The 14,966-nt window shown below is 38.2% G+C and overlaps 1 protein-coding gene across 1 annotated transcript in view; it reads left to right on the top strand.

Annotated features, from left to right (window-relative positions):
- Nucleotides 1–9,408, top strand: part of TBC1D2B (TBC1 domain family, member 2B) — a 22,090-nt gene extending 12,682 nt beyond the window's left edge. Inside the window, exons 7-12 of the mRNA XM_008936915.1 lie at nucleotides 616–809; nucleotides 1,331–1,825; nucleotides 3,681–3,798; nucleotides 4,533–4,718; nucleotides 6,077–6,198; nucleotides 9,183–9,408. Of these exons, the coding sequence (XP_008935163.1) occupies nucleotides 616–809; nucleotides 1,331–1,825; nucleotides 3,681–3,798; nucleotides 4,533–4,718; nucleotides 6,077–6,198; nucleotides 9,183–9,378 (1,311 nt within the window). The 3' untranslated portion in view covers nucleotides 9,379–9,408. The remainder of the gene's footprint in view (nucleotides 1–615; nucleotides 810–1,330; nucleotides 1,826–3,680; nucleotides 3,799–4,532; nucleotides 4,719–6,076; nucleotides 6,199–9,182) is intronic.
- Nucleotides 9,409–14,966: the final 5,558 nt, after the last annotated feature.

Genomic DNA, 14,966 nt, shown 5'->3' with positions numbered 1-14,966 from the left:
GTTGGTGTGTGTTGTGGGGGTTTTTCGTTTTTTTTTTTTTTTTTTTTTTTTCTGGAAATGATGCACAGAGCAGCCATGTCTAAATGCTTTAGATTTGGCATGGAGGTCTGTGTTTTTAACTCATACCTGCTATTACCTAACCAGTATATTTAAAAGGCCATTTGAGTTCTTTATGTTCAAACATGCATAGACTAAAGAAGTTACCTTAAAAGCATAAAATGATTGAGTTGTATACTTCATGCAGTTTAATGATAATTAAAGCTTGCTCATATCTTCCACATGTAAAAATACATGCGACGGAAAATCTCTGGTCTACTATTCTGCTCTAAAACCTATTTGTAAACAGCCACAAGTATCTGAGGTTTCTTTCCCGAGTACTTTATACACAGAATTTTAGTGTTGTAATAAAATGCATATATCATTTCTGTTTTTCACACATAAGGGTTGCTTTATATTTTCTGGTGCTATAAAAATGGGAAATTAAAGCTGCCTGTTCCTGACTTACAGGTTCCTAGCAATATAAACTAACAGAATAATATCGAACCAGATTTTAACAGAACTGTAGTACAAAATGAGTTTCTGCAGACTTAGAATGTTATATATTGTTTTCTTCAGTATACTAGCTTGGAAGCCAAACTCTGTCAAATAGAAAGTAAGTACTTGATCTTGCTTCAAGAAATGAAAACTCCTGTTTGTTCTGAGGAGCAGAGTCCTGCTCGAGAGGTCATCACACAGTTACTGGAAGATGCCTTGAAAGCAGAAAGCAGTGAACAACCAGAACAGGCATTTTTCAAACCACACCTGGTCAGGTAATTTGGTCCTATTAAAATAGATATATGTGTATCTTGGTCCTAACACTGGGAAACAAGACAGTGGGGGTTATATTTGCAGGATTTAAAGGGTTTGATGTATATCCTTTCATGAATAAGTGTCATCATTAACTCCTTTTGGCTGTATAAATTTATTATTTTATTTGAGATACAGTATAAAATTAAGACACTAATGTTGCTGTACAGTTCCTGAATGAGAGCTGCCAAGAAGATGAGTTCATTTGAACTTGACCATATTCTTAAGTAAATTGCCTGATTTGTATAGTAATATATATTGGAATATAGGCACAAAGTTTTTTTTATATATGAGATTACAAAAATAATTATTAGATAAAGGATATACTTTAGAAAAGCATTTAAATAATTTTTATAAACTTGAGCACTATGGGGAGTGGTTTGAGATATTTGAAGTAAATGATGGGAACTGGAGAGTTTCAGGGCTACTGAACACATTTTTAAAAGACTTTTTCTTTTTTTTTTTTTCCCCCTCTCTGTTTCAGTGAATATGATATCTATGGTTTTCAGACAGTCCCAGAGGATGATGAGGAGGAGAAACTAGTAGCAAAATCACGAGCTTTGGACCTCAGGTCACTTTCTCTCAGTGAAAATCGAGAGATTTCCACAGGAGTAAAATGGGAGAACTATCTTGCAAGCATGATGAACAGAGAGATGATGCGCTGTGTGGAACTAAAGAATCTTATTAGATCTGGAATTCCACATGAACACCGTTCCAAGATGTGGAAATGGTGTGTCAATCTCCATGTTAAAAAGTTCAAGGACAGCACTGTTCCTGGGTACTTCCAAACCTTGCTTCAAAATGCTCTGGAGAAACAAAATCCTGCATCTAAACAAATTGAGTTGGATCTCTTGAGAACTTTGCCAAACAACAAACATTATTCTTCCCCGACATCTGAAGGGATCCAGAAGCTACGAAATGTGCTGCTGGCATTTTCATGGAGAAATCCTGATATAGGGTATTGCCAAGGGCTCAACAGGTAAGATTTGGCAAACCTTAAGTTATAACTATGCCCTGAATTGCTTAATGAGCCTTTTAAATCACGTGTAGCAACATGCTTTTGGACAGCAAATTGCCTTGTGTAATGTCTTTGTCATTTATAATGTTTGAATAAACAAATAGCTATCACGTTTTTAAAAAAAAATAAATAAATAAAATCAGAAGACCTGGATCACAGAACTTGTAAAATCAGCTTGGCATAAGAACTGGAACTGGAATTAACTCAGATAAGAGGTGGGCCACTTAAATGTAGTTTTACATTGTCTTCATTTCAATTGTAGGAGATCTTTTTGCTTTTGTGGTTTTTTTTTGTTTGTTTGTTTTTTTTTTTGTTTTTTAAACAACTAGAAATAAATCCTTGAAAGCTGCTTTTTTTGTACTGGTAAGGCAACAAATTTCAGCATTTCCCTTGGGAGGTCTTCTATCAGAATTGCAGTATTCAATTTAAGGATGATTCTGATGCTAACAGTGCTAAGAAAAATTACAAGTCATGGCAACTAATGTTTGCTGAAATAGTTTTGGTACCTTGTGATCTGTAGTAAAGGTAGGTGTTACTTGAAGCAGTTGTGTTAGTCTAACACCCTCCTTGTGCCCATGATATAATACTGTAGATGCCAGTTTGCGCACTAATTTATGTACTTGAATAGGTTAAGAGACTTTTGAACTTGAGCAGCTTGATCACTTGAAACTGCACTGAAGTAGTAGTGGAATAGAGGCAGTGAATAATGTAGTAGAGGTAGTGAGGTGGTGGTGGTAGCAGTAGTAGAGGTAGCAAGTAATGTAGGGATAAGAAGAATTTTTCTGAGTGTTCATCACTAATGGTTATGTTCTGTAAGCAAATCATACATTTTTAGTATTATTGTTGTTGCTGCCATGTCACAAGATGTGTCTGAAGAACACAACTGCTGCACTCTTAGAGCAACATGTCTCTGGTGACTAGAAGGTGTTAGGAAAGCTTTTGCTAACTTTGAACTTTCTGTGCAACATTATTTTCTCCTGAGACGTTTCTGGTTTTACTGTAAATCATGCTTTATTTGGGTATACTTGCAGAAGTTAAAAACAAATTAGATGTTTATTCTGTGCTTTTAGTCCTCTTAAGTTTAAAGTGTGCTCACACCTTATTAAGCTGTGCAACATCAGAAGCAGTTCATGTTGTTACACGTCCTCTTGGGCACATAAATAAAACAAGTTTACTTACAGAAGTATATTGGAGGTTAACGTTTCATAATCAAACAACTATCAGTAGCATGAGGTTATTCTGTTTCTTTTTTTTCCTGTCGTCATACTCATTGGAAATAGGAACACCAGGGATGCTGCTGCTTAATATATTATTTGTTTTTTAATATTAAGAAATTCTTAGAACAAGCTTAGTCTTTAAAAAATTTTCCTTTCCTTAACACATAAAGGTAAAAGTGTTACTTTTATTTATCTTAGTGGACATAGAGTCAGCTTACAACAATGTTGTGTGAAATGCAAGAACCATCTGTTCAATATTTCAATAATGAAAGACAAAAGTTTGCAAATCAGAGTAGTGTATTTAGGACTTGGAAGCTTCTACTTATTTTGCCTTAGTTTATGGAAGAATGGCTTCTAGCAAATCACTTTGATTTTGCCTTTATGTATTTTCTGATTTAACCGAATAAAAATACTTGGTGTGATTGAGAAGGCACTTTGCTGCCTCATTTTAAGCTTCATTAATGGTTGTGCTGTTTAGTGCTCTCCTGTTAACACATTTACCTTTGCAGAATTTAAACCAAGGCTTTATTTTAACTGTTCTTAATCCATTTTTTTTGATACTACAATAAAGTTTCTCCAAATAAACACTGTTTTTTCAGGTTGGTAGCAATTGCACTTCTGTACTTGGAACAGGAAGATGCTTTTTGGTGCCTAGTAACAATAGTTGAAGTTTTCATGCCTCGTGATTATTACACTAAGACACTGCTGGGATCTCAGGTATGTGCTCTGCCAAAATAAAGCCTGGTCCTGTAAACTGTAGCCAGTCAGAAACTTTCCTCTAGAACTGATAGGCCCTTTTGGGGAATGTGTTGGGTTAATGGAGGTGAGTTCTGGGCACCAGGGCCCTCGTTTGGACAAGGACTCTTAACACTGAAATAACTGTTCAGTGGAGTGCTTGGAGCTCCAGTTCTTACACCTTCATCTGATTATTGCCTTCACAACATTGACTGAGCTCATTTATCATCTGTTTCCTCAAAACCGGGGAGAAGAGGGGAAGAGAATGGGATGGGATGGTTATGGGTTTTCTGGGAGAGTAGGAATGAAAATGCATTTTGCGGTACTGTGAGCAGTATGTGCTGTAGCACTCCTGCTCCCAGGGGATGCTCTGTTATGTTCTGCCTCCTCCCTCTCAAGTCTTTCCCCAGCTTGTTCTCTGCTCCGGTGTTCCTGCGCCAGGACTGCACTAGTGGGAGCACAACCTGTGTGCGCGGAGCCCGTTGAGGGCCCCGGGTGGACAGAGAGGCAGACGGTGGTGTCAGCACAGGCGGTGTGCACTGGGACAGCCGTGTATGCTTTGGGTGGACCTAGCTTACAAGTGCTAACTAGATGGTCCTGGGGTTCCTGGTTAGATCTTGAAAAATTTGCATTTGCAGATTGGTAACTGCTCTACTTTGAATTACACGTGTGTTGGAAAATTAGGAGCAATAATGTTATATTTGTCATCTCTTTAGGTTGATCAACGAGTATTCAAGGATTTAATGAGTGAGAAGCTTCCACGACTGCATGCTCATTTTGAACAATACAAAGTTGATTATACTCTTATAACTTTCAACTGGTTTCTTGTGGTATTTGTGGACAGTGTGGTCAGCGACATCCTTTTTAAAATCTGGGACTCCTTCCTATATGAGGGACCAAAGGTGAACTGCATGAGCTAAGATTTTTTTTTTCACGTGTTGCCTAGTAACAGTATACTGTGGTGTTACTGAGTACAGGATGGAAGAGGGTTGTTTCACAAGAATCCTGTCAGTTAAATTCACTAGTAGGAAAAAAAAGGGAGGAAATGTGCATAAAAAAACAATCCAAACATTTTCCATGTTATTTGAGTTCTGCAAGTTAAAAACTTAAGTTAGATTGAAGAATTCTGAATGCCAAGTATTTTTCTTTCACCACCCACCTTTTTTTTACCTTTGAAAAATAAAGCTATAGACAGTTCTGTTTACTTCTGTGTGTAGCTGTCAGTTTTATGTAATTATATCAAAATGAGAGCTTCTCTTACAAAGAAGAAGGTCTAAGTGAAGGAGACAGAAGTTACAAGTATTGAAAAGATATGAAGTTATTTATAACCAAGTGCTAATATTTAGCTCGTCTCTGCAGCAACTATTTCTTTTATTTTGGCAGACATCTAAAGCACAGCTGACAAACGATGACTATCTGGGCTCCTCTTTTGTAAATTAAGTGGTGGGGTGAAATTTTTCATGGGTTTCATACTTGTCGAATTGCAGTGGTTTTTTTTCTGTGCAGGAAAAAAAATGGATTCAAACACAATAATAACACTAAAGCAGATGTTGTAGGCAGAAACAACAGGAGAGTTGTAAAATCAGTAGACAAAACCCTATGCATTAGCTAGATTTCTTGTTGGCAGCACGTGAGCATTCTAACATGCAGTTGTATTTTGCTTGTGTGTTCATTCAAATCAGTTTTAAGCTTCATGGTATTTTGTGAAGGTAGCTAGTTGCAAACTGATGAAGTTCAGAACTTAACAGAGCCTTTTCAGAATGAAGGGAAATGATTCTTCTTCTAGCTCATGCCAAAGGTGATTGACAAACTGGCATCAGAAATTGCTTCGGCATCACTTCCCCAACAGGCTGGGAAAATTCAAGGCACTGGAAAACCACCTGTTTAAAGAGCAAAACTTAATTTTAGTTGTGAAGTAACTTCATAAATGCGTTTAGACAGGCCCAGCAGTCTTTGTTCTACAAGTGAATTAGGAACTCCAAACTTCCCTGAATATGTATGCTATAAATGCAGTATTGTTTCCTGGATAGAACTGCAGAACACCTTGTCTAGCTTACTGGCCCCAACAGAAGTGTTTTGGCAGCTGCTGGAAATGGGGGATGCATCAGGGAGCGACAGGGAAGACAGAGGTGTGGTTAGAGAGTTCAGCTGCAGCCTGTAGGAGGAGTAGTACTTTTCCTTTGAGTTTATAATAGAAGATAATGAGAATCGGTGCGTTCTGTTCTTATAAGAAGCCAAACATTGTATGTGTTTTTCTCAGGTTATATTCCGATTTGCCTTGGCACTTTTTAAATACAAAGAAGAGGAGATCTTAAAACTGCAAGATTCAATGTCCATTTTCAAGTACCTTCGATATTTCACACGCACTATACTTGATGCTAGGTGGGTAACTCAAACCTGTGTGTAATTGAAAAACTTGCAGTGGAGTGTGGAAGAAATCTTTTGGGTGTTTTCTTTTTGTTTCTTTTTTGAGTTCTTTTAGTTTTCTCTAGATCTTAATTTAGATATAAAGCAAATAGAGGCTACTAAGATTTCTCATGACTACTTTTATCTAGCAGAGGCAAGATCACAAGAAATGAATGCATTGTTGTAAATTTCTAGGTATGATAGAGATTACTTTGCCAGGTTGGTCTTGTTCAGCAGTTATATCATGATATCAACACTTAAGAATTTCAATCATAGGTGAACTCTCACCCTGCATCACAGATATAGCTTATGTTGTGAAATGTTTTATGCTAAATAAAGATGCGTCCTGGCTCAAGTACTAAAAATGTGTCCTATCTACCCACTAGATTTAGATCTCTTATGCATCATTAATGCATGGACTAATGTCATAGAACTCCAGCTGATTTTAAGAATTACTTCAGTGCAGAGAATGAACACGTTAGATACTCTTCTGCTCTGTAGTCCTTGCATAGGAATTACAGTTTGTAAATAAGGGTCTGATGTTTTTAGGTTCCTGGTTACAAAACTAAAGCAGCAGATTAATCTTAGAAAGAAAAGTCATATTTGGCTTCGTTTAATGTCTGAAAGCATGCCTTGCACAGATACTGAAACTCACTAATTTTCATTTTTTTTTTTTAAAAACATATACTAGAACCTGAGGTGTTTGGGTTTACTATAATAAATTCCATATGAATTTAGACTTACATTTTGACTTCTACTGCAAGAGCTATTTATTGTTTTCACTGCCTGTGTTTCAGTTTTGACTGGAGAGAAGTTAAAACTGAATAATCTTACCCTGTGTTTAAAAAGGATTGCTGGGACTGATACAAGGAGAATGTTCTGCAAGTAATTTAGGTAGTAAAAGTCTTGATAGCTGAAGTTACTTCCACTGCTGGTTTTGAAACCTCTCCAAAAACTCTTGAGGGGGTGTTGCGTGGTGCTTTGCATTTTAGCATTTCCCACTTTGATTTGGAAAATGCTGGGCAGTTGTTCTCATCTGTTTGTGACCAAAATAAATAGTGACTCTGATTCCAAAACTGTAAGTAACACGGAAGTATTTATTTCATTTTGGGAAGAGGGTGTGCGTATTTTTAACAGAAAACAGTAACTAAAACTTGTAAATATTTTATAATTGACAAATATGCTACTTTGTAGCTTAAAATAAAATGTGTACTGTGTAGTACCAGTAGTACCAAAGCAGTATTACCAGAAGCTGCCTACTGTAAAAGAAAAGGGGAGGGAGAAAAAGGAACAAGTAAATTTTAATCTTTGCTCTTGCCTAATTGGAACAAAATGTTGATATTTAATTGGAGCTGCAAATTTGGCTTTCCCTTCCTTTTCTGATTATGTAACAGCAATGATGTCTTGGTTCTCATGTCCAAAATTTCTGATGCTGAAATAAACTCTTTTAAAAAGATTTCTAATACGGCTGGAAGAAATCTCATTTTGGTACTAATAAAATTAATTCCTCGGGTGTCTTGGGCAGATGCTGAGTTCAAGCAAGGACAGAATTCATTGCCTCACAGATATTTACAACACAGATGTACTCTGTGTTGGTCTGTAAATGTGGTTTCCTAGGATTTCAGAGGTCAGAGTTGAAAGGAGTGATGTAGTGCCACCTAGGGCACGTGAGTTTGCCTGCTAGAACTGATAAGGCACAGTTCAAAACACGTGGCTTCTTTTTCTACCATTTCTGTACAAGTTTTACAGCATCAAAATTTTAAACAATACAAAAGGATGTAGAATGATGTTGTCCCTGATAGGGACAAATAGTCATCTTGTAGAGGAAAAATTCTGAAAGATTATTTTTGTAGAATTCATGGACGTTTTCAATGGGTTATAAAATCATTTTGCACAAAATTTCTAAGTTTAACTCTGGTGATGAAAAGTCTCTATAAATGTGCATAATTGTACTCTGGGTTATAGGACGTCACATTTCAGTTTTCTTACAGGTAAAAGTTGTGTTCCATGTTATCTTGTGCACAGGTAGAGAAGCTTTTGGAATACATTCTGTTTATAAATAGCAGGAAATAGTTCTTGTTCACTCAAAAATACAAACCTAGGGAGTGCTTAGCCTTAAATAAACAGTCCAAATACACTTTCTTAATAGTTAGGAACATCTGGTAGTTAAACTAGGACAAGTTAAATTCAAGTGCCCCTTTTTCCTATAGTAATTAATGAGATATTTTTTAGGTAAAGATGAACAGTGATGATGTAGTTAACTCTGTCTTTGGGCTGATTGTTAGTAGTTTTGCTGTGACTGAATGGTAGCACAATGCAGCATGATTCTGGAAGGGTGATGGATACTCTTATGGTGCTCTGCTATGTGATGTGACAAGCTCAGAGATTTCTGTGCTCCAGCCAGTAGAATACCAGAGCTTCATCACTGTATCATAAAATTTGGCTTATACATGTTTTGTATTATCCTTGGTTTTATTTTTGTGTTATCCCAGGCTTTATCTGGCCTCTGGCACCACTTCATTATCTGGATTAACTTGAGAATGGCTGTCCTGGGATTGAATGAGCTTCAGTCAGTTCTGTGGAGAACGTTGTCCAGTCTGTAACTGGGTAACTGGATGTACCAAGTATTCAGTCTAGCCAGTGAAGCTCTGATTAGCCCGGCTTACATCTCCTGCTCGGTCTTCCCAAGGCTGTAATCACTATAGCATTGCATAGAGTTTGCAGGTGGCTTTGCAACCTGCTGAGTGTTTGATAGCACTCCTCACTTGAAAAAAATATAAAACTGAGTGTTTTATATTATTTCCTTGCAATACTGATAACATCTGAAACCTGCCAGGTATGCAGGGGAGACCAGAGATATCAGCCATATGCTAAATATCAATGTAGGTGAAGTTCTAAACTGATTTTACAAACACCACCAGATAGGAATGATTGCCTTCTAATGTTGTGTAATCTTCCAGGAAACTGACTGGTATTGCTTTTGGAGACCTGAATCCTTTTCCATTACGTCAGATCAGGAACCGAAGGACCTATCACCTGGAGAAAGTACGTCTCGAGCTCACTGAACTCGAAGCCATTCGTGAGGATTTCCTGCGTGAGCGAGAGACGTGTGTAGAAAAAAGAGACCTTATTAGTGATGATGAGGAGGATAGCTGAAACTACTCCACATAAACTTCTCTTTGGGATCATGACCAAAGTGAGTTAACCTCCAAACGCTTTATTAATCCTGTCAAACAGAATGTAAACCAGTTGCTTTTGGAAATGTGCAGGACAGATTTCCAAACTCCAGCACTTTCAGAAATACCGCTTTGTGTGGAGGCCAAACACTCTGTTTACATTTATGTTCATGGAATTGTATGTAGAGCCCATTATATCTGTTTCGATTTAGTCAATCAGCTGAATTGCCAGTTTTCTTCCAGTGCACTTGTAGTGCCTGTATGTGAAGAAAACTGTATGTAAGAAAACTCATCGCCCTGCTTACTATGTTCATTGCCATTCTGTGGTGTGTTTTTTTTTTTTTTTATCTAATCATATTTTTTTTTGTAGCACAGGTTCAGTGTGGGAAGACGTTTTTTAGTTTCAGGTTGGTTCAATACATGGCTTTCATCATGTTGTCTTTGAATAAACAATCCTTTATTGAGGTCACAAACTAGAAAAGCGTGGAAGAACTTTTACATTCCTTTGTCATTTCTTGCAGTGACATGAAGTGGATCATCAGAGCACTTGAATATATGTACTTAAAGTAAAGGTAAAATACGTGCCTGTTTGTCACTGAATGTTCAGTGTATACTGAAACAGTAGTATCAAACATCATTTATGCTTTTCTAGGCAGCTGTGTTGATAAAGATTTTTGTTAATGCAAAGGATTTCATAGAACAAATTCTGTTCAGTCAATTTTGTTTCTGTTCCCTTCTTTGATTGCAATGTCTCAAAAAAGCCACAACTAGGTATTATGGAAGAAGAACAGAGCTTGTCAGGGTGTTTAGCTGTAGTGTTTCTGACTATGGAAGTAAGACAGGAGGCCATGCTTTCTCATTTGGTGACTAGCAATGCTCAAATGGTTCTGAGGATGAGGAAGACTTCTTTCTTATTGGCTACTCTCTGGACACTTGCAGTGTTCTTGAGCTATTGGATCTTCAGAGTGCTGGATGGACTTATATGTTTTATCTGAATGTGTCATAATAAAACTAGCATTTAAATGTAAGGCAGCAAATCACTCACCTCTGGGGAAGTGGTTAATTGGCAGAAAACAAAACTGTTGGTCGGGAACAGTCAAGTGCACCAAGCTTCTACTTCGTGTGTTTTCTTTTGGTTTTTTGTTCGTTTTTTTTCTTTGTAAACAAGTAGGACTTCTTAATTGGGTACACTCATGTAAATATTTTAGAACACTTAAGTGTGTGCAGGAGGAAATCGTGTTTCTGTTTCACAGCACTTTTTTCTGTTCTGTAGAATGTATTTGTAGCCTTCTATAAATAAATGTATTGCCAATTTATCTAGAAGGGAAATAATTAGTGGTGAACGTTGTAACTTACAGGACTACTTTTTGATAGAAAATGTATGCTTCTTCTTATGATATACAATTTTTAATTAGCCAACAAATCCTTGTGAATGAGGGACATGTGGTGCAATCATCTTGATTTGTATTTTATTTGTCTTCTAAGATGTCCCCTACCATGTCTATTGTATGCGGTTGTTATGTTTTTTTTTTTTAATCCCTAGTTACTCTTGGTTGTGCACTTGAGTTTATTAAGCAGGGTTTTCGTATTATTGCATGTACTGTACTCTTTTTCTTGCTTACAGTCAGTGTTTGAATATAAAAATGGGACCAAGTTTTCTAATTCTCTAATTACGCTGTCTTGAAAGAGCTGGTCTCTAAATCAATCTGTAATGTTTACTTTCTTTTTGATGTTTGTTTTAGTCTTGTTTTCGAGGGTTAAATGAAATCTTTGTAAGCTGAAGATCTTCCTTCCAGTGGCAACAGTTGAAATCTTAAGGTGAAGAATTCAGAATGTACCCACCCTGTTCCTACAAGTCTGTTATTCCTGGGTTTTAAGTCTTCACTAAGAACTAGTGCTATGACTTCAGGAGATGTTTTCAGATGGATTTCAATGAAGTCTTTAGGTTGTAAAGATAAAACTACCCTTAGGACAGCTGTTGGGGAAGTTCTCTACCTGACAACACATGACCTGCAGTGTTACAGGACCATTTCTTTTTTGCAGTGCTGATGGTTAATTCCTGCATGTGTGTTACTGTGTTGCATTGTATAAGTTGTTACCCAGTTGTACAGCCAAACTTAGTAGCTGTGTGTCTTACGTCTCTGTGTGAAGGGAACAGATGAATGTTAGGAAACTTATGGAAATCACATTGTCACTGACTATTTTGTTAGCTTGCAAATATGAAGTGAGTTGATGCTGTTATTCTCAAGTTCCCAGCGAGCTGTTGGCTTAATTTTGTTAAGCATTGTTACTGATGCCTTAGTTAAAAGGTCAAAAAGTTGCAGAGGCATCTAACCTCTGACCACTAGGAGTCTGCATAGAACAAAAATGAGATGTATATAGCAGGAAACAGCATCAGAGGAAGTTTTCCTTCCTTTTGCAAATGTCTTTGGTTGACTCGTTAGTTTTCTAGTGCTGCTCAATCTGGTAACTTTGAAGAGTAGTAACTAGTTAGGGAGATGCCAGATACACAGGTGGTATTTAAACCTGCTGAAACCAAGCCAGAATACAGTGTGTCTTGGCCCGCAAAGGCCGAACTGCTTAGATGCCAACTGTTCCTATTTAGAGGGAGACTTCTGAAACAGTACATGCAGATTTAACATTCCTGCCGGCCACTTAGTAGGAAATTGACATGCTAATGCAAATAAAGACTGCTAAGATTATTTTTTTTTAACTTCAAGGTCATGCATGCATGTGCAAAAAGCTCCTTACACATGGTTCCCACTATATGTGATGTAAACCAAAGTGCTAAGTTGAATCTTGCAGAATATTCCTCAGTCTTCATATGTTTGTGCATGGCTTTCCAGTGAAACTTCTTCCAGTTACTTCTTCAAAACCTTCTGTTTTCTCCTGTCAAATAGGCAAAAAAACTGGTGCATTACACATCTAGCTATTAAAAGTACAGTATTTCAGCTTTACCTGTACATGTGTGCAGGTAGTGTTATCATTCAGTGTTATCAGGTTAATTGGTGTTATTTTTTTTACCAGCTACATAACTAATATAAAGGATTTTTTGTTGACCTTTAGGTGTCTTCTGTGAGAGATTCTCCCCCTCAGTCTTTGTAAACATGGGAAAGGTTTTTTTTTTTTCCTTAGGGCATCAGGAATGAATAAATGGTCTTAAATTGGACACAGTTGTATGTTCAGTCGTGCTTAACTGAAAAATGGAAAATGAATCAAGTTCATGAAATTGTGTAGCCATAAGTTGATGTTCCCCTAAGTGCTATGTTAGAAAATAGCAATATGCGGTACAAGAAATTTGAATCACAAAATATAAATGATGTTATTTTCATAAAGATTGATGTAAAGAAAAAATAAATTTATTACTTTACAAATTGCTCTGTTTGTTTTGTCTGTGTGTGTTTTGTTTTTTTTTTTTTTTTCTTTTCATAACAGATGGAAATAACTGTGGGTGCCATCAGAACACACCAGTAGTAAAGAAGGTGTTTTTGTCTGATTGTGATTTGAGAGGGTCTCTAGAGAGGAGCATGTATGCAGATTCGTCTTTGAAGCATGAGGATGTGAATTATAGACATGTTGCATGCTGACTGTGTAAACTTGCAATTGGTGTCCTTAGCTTCCTGGGAGAGGAGGGAAGGGCAGTGGGGATTAAATTTGCATGAGTGTTCACAGGGAACAGATCACCTAAGAAATGTACATTTGTATAATATCCTTCCACTTAAAGCCTCTCCAGTAGGCTTGGGCACTGATGTTCTGCTAAGGCCTTTGGTAACCAAGTACTTCATTATAGCTGCTCTTAACAAAGTACTGAGTTAATTTGGAAATCTAGCCTCAACGTCTGTCTGTCAGATAAGATTTTTGCATTTTGAAGTTACCCGACTCCCTTAAAGAGACTATCAAGTACCTCAGCTACTTCAGGTGAAAAACTTAGAAGCTAAATGTTTGTGAGGGAGCAAAAGTAAGAGTTGGGAGAACGCTTTTAATTGCGTGTCCACGCAGAACTTTCATAGTAGAGGTGAACAGTGCACCTCTGGCTCTGCTATGGGATGGCATCCTGTTAAGAATAGAGATTGGCACAGCTGGAAATCTGTTCAAAGGGGTTGCAAAACAGGAGAGAGAGTAGCGATTGAAGCATAACATGACTATGGCCTACGGATCTCCTATTCTGTATACTGACAACTTAAGCCAGAGGAGTAAATGGATAATTTGGGGAAGACAATGCATAGGGAGCAACATCCTTACTTGGACACTTGGCATATTTAGCTTGAGTAGATCACATTGCCCTAGCAGCTGCTGGGGCCTGCTAAAGAACAGCTGAAGCTCCAGTTCCCTCCTTGGGACTGAGCTTGACACATCTGCTCTGAGTGGAATTGCAATGAGGATGCAAGGGTGGCTGATGTTTATAGCTGATGTGTGGTTGTTAAATATGTTATTTGTATGAAACTCATTTAACTTAGAAAGGATAAATGTGACTTGCTTGCTCTGAGCTGAGATCAAGCACCTGCAGAGGCACCCTCGGCACTGGCTGCCTCAGAGAGGCAGAGAACACACTAAAATTTGCTGGTGGTACAATATAGCAGATATCATTCTGAGGGATTTTCAGAAGTGCTAAACATAGCTTCCTTATCTGCAGCTCCTTGACCTCACTGGCAGCAGAATCCATGTAGTGCTGAAGCTGTAGGAATTCCCACACATGTAGTACATTCACTGAGGTAATGCAAAGGAAGGAGGTAATGCTCTGCCTTGGAAGTTCCCTCCTGGAAAAGATGGTGAAAGGTTCAATTACAGGGCAGTTGGTAGGGCTGTACGGAGACACGTGCATACGGTCATCCCCACCTACAGTGCTGGCTTTTCAAGGAGTTAGAATATACCTGGCAAATGAAGATTACTTTGGCCTTAATTAAGATACTCCTAGTGTGGAGAGACCACATCCTGCCTGTGTGTTTCATGAGGGCTACCTTTTGCGTGTACAAAACACAGTTACATTTTTGTGGTGGGTTGCCTCTAAGACTTGAGGTTTGAGCTGATGAACTGACTTCATGATGTCTTCAGGCACTGGTGATGAAACTGTGAAAGAAACTATTTAGCTGTGTTTATAAATGCGGGTGGTATTTTTCCAGTATTTAAGCCTGGGATTCCCCCTTTGGAACATAAGGTATGAGCTTTGTTCTTTATCACTTAACTACAGCCGACTAGGCAAGCACGTGGCTAGCAGACGGTGCAGCGTTCTCCTGTGATGCCCGCTTCAAACGCTCCTCAGCTTTGAGATTTCCTTCCTTCTCGTGTTCCCTATGCACCTCAAAGCTTTTGCCCCGATTGCCAAAGATGTTCCAAAGCAGACCGAGTTGCTGTGTTAAGGGAGAACAGCTAAGGAACCACGTAAAAGCAATGTCTTTCTTTTTCTCGGTGCCTCCGCGCAGAGAGGATGTCCTCGGTTCCGCGGTGCCGGGAGCGGGGGGTTGTGCCCCTGGGGGGTCCCAGCCACCTTCGCGGGGCGGTGCCGCCCCAGCGGGTTCATCTCGCGTTTCCTTTCCGGAGCGGGGGTCGCTGCCCGGACCCCGCGAGGGC

Source organism: Merops nubicus, unplaced genomic scaffold, assembly GCF_000691845.1.
Source record: "Merops nubicus isolate BGI_N331 unplaced genomic scaffold, ASM69184v1 scaffold4763, whole genome shotgun sequence".
NCBI lineage: Eukaryota > Metazoa > Chordata > Aves > Coraciiformes > Meropidae > Merops > Merops nubicus.
This window is presented reverse-complemented; position numbering and strand designations above follow the sequence as displayed.